At 39.7% G+C, this 6,000-nt stretch overlaps 1 protein-coding gene across 1 annotated transcript in view; it reads right to left on the minus strand.

Annotated features, from left to right (window-relative positions):
- Positions 1 to 6,000, minus strand: part of TRPA1 (transient receptor potential cation channel, subfamily A, member 1) — a 46,798-nt gene that overhangs the window by 40,423 nt on the left and 375 nt on the right. Inside the window, exon 2 of the mRNA XM_005866403.2 lies at positions 335 to 494. Coding sequence (XP_005866465.2) covers positions 335 to 494 — 160 coding nt within the window. The remainder of the gene's footprint in view (positions 1 to 334; positions 495 to 6,000) is intronic.

Genomic DNA, 6,000 nt, shown 5'->3' on the forward strand with positions numbered 1-6,000 from the left:
TTAGTTTTATTCATTTCAAACGGGCCGGATCTGGCCCACGGGCCGTAGTTTGCCCACGGCTGGTATAGAGGGATACATTCAATGTGTATGAATTGTTATGACCTATCAGAAAGATTTGAAGTGCTTGCCATGCAGTGTCCCCGGTCTCTGCACTGTCCTTGGCAGTGTTTCAGTGGGGAAAATTGAGGACCACTGGCCAATAGGGAAAGTCACACTCTGAGTGAGCTACTCAGGCCCTTCAAACCAGTCCACCTTCAGAGTAACTCCTCAGCACTTTTTTCAATGAACCTAATGGGATAATGGATAGGGAGCAGGCACTGTAACACTTTGTTACCTTCACAAGAGGAGTCATTGATGATCATCTCCATCAGCCCAATGTCACCTTCTTCTGCGGCATAATGCAAAGGGGAGGCGTTCACATCATCATATTTGTGTGGCTTCTTTGGTTTCTTCAGACAGCTTTGTAATTCATTTGCGTTTCCTTCAAAAACCACCTAGAAGGATATTAAAAAATTTTCACTTCAAACAAGCATATGTAAACTTTATTAATATAAGTTTATTGTTAAAAGTTATTATCATCCAAAACTATTTATCATGCTTACAATAGATAATTTTTTTGAAGAACACAAAATGTTCACAGAGATAAAGAAAGTGCAAGCACATGCCTAAACATTGATAAGTACCTTAAGAAACTGATTTTCTTTTCAGATTATAAATGTGTATATATTATAGAAATAAAGGTCTCGAGAAAAGTTTTGAAGCAAATGTAAGGGGTGTGATCTGAGAAATAAGGATAGTGACGCTATAGAGGAATTCTCCCTGCCAGGTGAAAATGTAAACTACAGCACAAGGGATTTTGGTGAGATAAAAATTTTTTTTTTTCATGAATGCAAGAATTAAGTCCAGGAAACTAAATTGCTGTCCTGTCATTGGCCTTCACGCCTACAGTCAATTCCCATCCAATGTTTCCCTTCTTATATACCAGAGTTAGAGTCCTGGAGCATTGTCATGTCACTCACGTGGTCAGTAGTCTAGAATGGCTTCCACTCACCCCTGGGAAGGAGCATTCCTATCACTGGGGTCCTATTGCAGCCAAATCATGTCAGGCTCACCTCCTTGGTGCTCTCTGCACCCAGGAAGAGCTAGTGTTATCTGCATTTACTTAGGACCCTATATCAGGGCATTGCGAGGATATGTCACTTGCCCAGAGGCACAGTAAGTGGCAAATTCAGAATTTGAACAGGAGATGCCTGGAATATATATTTTGGCTGAATGATGGATGCTAAAAATCAATATACACTAGAAGCTGAGGTCAAAACCACCCTCGTACAATGGATATAATAATATCCATTATATAATAAGATATTATGGAGCCTAAGAGGGGACTTTGTAGAGTAGGCTCAGTACATTCTGGCATCATTGGCTGCTGACACTGGCCTGTAAATGTGGAATTCCAAACACATGTTCACGTCCAGTGATGTCCGGGGAAGAGCAAGAGCATTTTTGAATATGTCATTTTTTTCTAACACTTGCTTTTCGTCACGCTTTTTATATTCTTTATTATGACTGGACTAAAAATGATTTATCACAGGTGACATGATGTTTCCTCCTTGTGAAATTTTAAGGCAACATTGTGGACATTCTGAGTTTGATTCATTCTCACAAGATATGAAGAAAAATTCCCAGATAGGTCTTTTTCTTGAAAAGCTCATGACATGCATAGAATTAGCTTACTAAAAAGTAAATAAATCTTTAAAAATCATTGTATTCAATGTTAGTAATGTTCCTCTAGCAATTACAATTTTAAAACAGCTTTCATATCATAAACTTGCTTCTATGAGGCTGCCTTGCATTATAATTTAAATTTATATATATATGATCAAAGAGTATGTAATGTTCTTTCTAAAATTAATGCATCCCTTATTAATACCTACATTAACTGACAATCTATTTCTCTATTTAACTCTTTGAAAATTCTTAATATCTGTTTTGGTTCTGAGGCCAAAAAAATGTTTGAAAAAACTCTAGTTCTTTTCTAATACTGTCTATGCTAAAGGTACACTACACATTTGTATACTTATTTTCCATGTTGTAAATAATTTGTTTACTTATTTTCATATGTAAATAATTTTTCCAGAAAAAGGGAGGAAGGAAGGAAAACACATTAGGTGATGCCATGTGGACTATTAGACACATTAGAACTTCCCTTAGACTACTTGGTGAATTTCAATTCCCTAGAGACTTAAAAAAAACAATGGGAAAAATTAATTGAACCTCCTTTCTGTCCTGTGACAATATAGAAACTAAGATTTTTTTCTCAGTGTCCCTTCAAGCTTTGGAAATATGTGCCCAAGCAATACATTTGACTGAATTTTTTCCAAAGCTATTTCTTAGCAAATATTTCATCATATGGACCAGAAATAAAATGTTCTACAAGACAGTAGCTTTTCATGGAACCCACTATAAAATGACTATTTTCTAAAAATGCAGAAACCTCCCCAAACAAATGATCCAGGCAGTCACTTGCTTTAATTCTACTTTTGACTATGACAAGTTACATTTGACACATGGAAATATAGGGTCAAAACCCATGATTCGTTTTCTTACAGATGACCAGAACATTTCCCACTATTAAAATTAAAAGCTATCATGAACTAAAATCAAGTCTTAATGTGCATAATGTATTTGTAATACAGTTAATAAAGATTTGAGCACTTAGAATTCATATAATAAATATCAGGTTGAAATAAATAAAATGAAATCTTGCCTGGCTAGTGTTGCTCAGTGGTTGAGCATTGACCTCTGAACCAGGAGATTAGGGTTCAATTCCCGGTCAGGGCACATGCCCAGATTGTGGGCTTGATCCCCAGTGTAAGATGTGCAGGAGGCAGCCAATCAATGATTATCTCTCATCATTGATGTTTCTATCTCTCCCTCCCTCTCTCTTCCTCTCTGAAATCAATCTATATATATAAAAGGCTAAGCGACTGTCTGACCAGCTAGTAGCTATGACATGCACTGACCACCAGGGGGGCAGATACTCAACGCAGGAGCTGCTGAGCTGCAGTCAGTTGGAGGCAGTGGTTCTCGGGTGATGCACCCCAGGACCAGAGAGGAGGGAGCCCAATTCTGGGGTACATCACCGGAGAACCACCCTCTCCCAATCCGGGACCCCTCGGGGGATGTCGGAGAGCCGGTTTGGGCCAGGCCAGGCCGAGGGACCCCATCTGCCAGAGGGATCCCACTCACTCTTCAGATGCCCTTCGAGCTGTGTGCTGCCCCAGGTGCGGCCGGCCAGAAAGGGACTGCAGGAGGTTGGCTCCAGGGTGTGTCTGGCCCATTTAGCCCAGTCCTGCCCCGCTGGCCACCTTCTAATTAAGTTCCTTTCAATGTGCACAAATCCGTGCACCAGGGCACTAGTAAAAATATATTTTAAAAAATAAAATAAAAATCTCTTAAAATTTTGATCTTTGAATTTTGCTCCATTAACACAGAATAGTACCTAAGGAGTCATCTTCCATGGTAGGCCCTTAAATGGAGATGTGTCACTGAATTTTTAATTACACAATTCTACATAAGCTTCATATACCTTTAGTGGATGCCTTTGACAAGGGGTATCCAACCATGTCCACATATTCAGAACTAAGTTTAAAAATGGGCTTCTCACAGAAATAAGTATTCTCAACTCAACGTCTTACCCTATCAAACAAGTGTTTACCTAAGTCCGTCTGGAAGTATTTAGCACCTGAGTTTGATATGTCCTTTCACTGATAATAAAGGACCACATTGCTCACCCCACAGAGCCAGGAAGAGCCATTTATAGGTCTGTTCAGCGATCAACCCAGTTAAACACTCTTGGGAACAAGTATGTGGTTCAGATGCTCCCAAGGAACTGCTGAGTTCACAATGGCACAAGCACATCAAAATACTTTATACATGCTCATCAGAGGCGCTGAATGATCAGTCTGAACAGTACATACCAAGTCAGCCTTGGAAGGATTTCTTAAAGGAAGTTCTGGAATAAGCCAAAATTGTGATTTAGACCAATGATTATATATCCATTCAGTGTAGTTTTGTATGTCACATTATATAACTACACACAGATCATAATAGACTAGATCACCTTTAAAGAAGCAAATTCTTTAAAACAGATCAAAGACATCTGTTTTAGGTTACTTTAATGGAGTGCATATAAGTGGGACAAAAATAGGGAAGCTAAGGTGAGAGATTATAACAAATGGACAGTCAAATGCTAAAATATTAACTCTTTTTAAAAAATATATTTTATTGATTTCAGAGAGGAAGGGAGAGGGAGAGAGAGAGAGAGAGATAAATATCAATGATGAGAGAGAATCATTGATTGGCTGCCTCCTGCATGCCCCCTACTGGGGATCATGTGCACTTGATCAGAATAGAACCGCAGACCCTGCCTATCTACTGAGCCAAACCAGCTAGGGCAAATATTAATTCTTGAAGAAAAGTCATCAGGAAAGGACAGAGGTATAAGTCAGATGGTTTTATCCACATTTCTCGTCTTGTGAGGTTTCTGCCATCCTCCAGTTTTGTTAGTATTCCTGAGATAGTGTGTGTGCTAGAGAAAATATTGCACACAGTATCTTTTTAATCAGGAAATCCTTAGAGTTCAGAACTATGACGAGTGTTCTATGTAGTGATCTCTAATTCTTCTCACCATTAAGATTTCTATGGAATGATCTGGAATTGCTACAGGTCATAAAATAAAATATATAAAGCCCTCCCTCCCTCTGTAAGTTTTAATGTGGCTTCTAACACAACACAAATGGCACTACTTCACTTAGGTACGCAAAGGAAGTATTTCTGGTGTGATTTTTCCAATTTTTTATAATTTTTTTCCTGTCCCATAAAATTAGTTCCAGATACACTATTCTAATGCTGGAAATTCACTCATGACCTCCGTAGTAGGGATGAAGCCAAAAGGCCATGAAGCAAAAACCAAAGATCAAAATTTTAAGAGATTTTGTTTTACTTATTTCAACCTAATGTTTATTATATGAATCCTAAATGCTCAACTCTTCATTAACTATATTAAATACATTAAGACCTGTTACTATTGAGGAGGAAGCTAGTATTCCGTGTGGATGTGCCAATAGACTCAGCTTGGGAGGCCTGGTTTGTGGGGTTATGTGATTTACTCTACATGTCTGGCTCACACACGTGAGTATCAATTGGTAAGTATCAATTCCTGGCTCACACACGTGAGTATCAATTGGTAAGTATCAATTCCTGCCGCCTGTTTAGAGGGATTTTTGTCAATTTAATTTATACCAAAATGAAAGTTATACATACCTCTTGATCCTGCTAGGACTTTAACATACGAAACATGCCCACTAAGGTACCAGTAGACAGACAGACAAAGCTACATCTCCCTTCGCAGATACATTCAATCATATGAAATAACAAAACAAAACAAAACCAGACACAGCCCAAGTGTCTACGGATGCAGAACTGGCTAAATACATCCTGCTGCATCCAGAGAAGGGAATACTATAAAGCTGCTAAAAATCGTGAGGCGCCTCTCCAGGTGCTGATGTGAAAAGCATTCTGAAATGTATTTTGTGAGGAAATAAAAGTGCAAGCCTCTGTGACATCCCACTTTTGTAAAGTGTGTATCTGAATAAGCCCCCTCCCCCTAAATGCACAGGAACTGTTAATATGATTCCATTGCGGAAAGGGGTTTGTGGTGGGGGGTTGAGAGGCATTTGTAAAGATGTATTAACGTCTGAAAAGAGACCCTTCCCCCAGCTGACAACCTGAGGAAACCCAGGGGTGGGTCTCTGAGCGCTCGAGCCTCCGCCCTCAGACTGCACCATCGGAGGGTGGCCGTGGCCGTAGCTCATGCTGCCTTCCGAGCAGAAGCCACGGAACAGCTTAAGCAACAGAAGCCCCACCCAGTCCTTGGGGCCCCATGGACCACCTACCCATCTTCAAAGGGCCTTCCTCTCCGCAGAGTCCAACCCGACC

This window comes from Myotis brandtii, unplaced genomic scaffold, assembly GCF_000412655.1.
Source record: "Myotis brandtii unplaced genomic scaffold, ASM41265v1 scaffold23, whole genome shotgun sequence".
NCBI classification, from domain to species: Eukaryota; Metazoa; Chordata; class Mammalia; order Chiroptera; family Vespertilionidae; genus Myotis; species Myotis brandtii.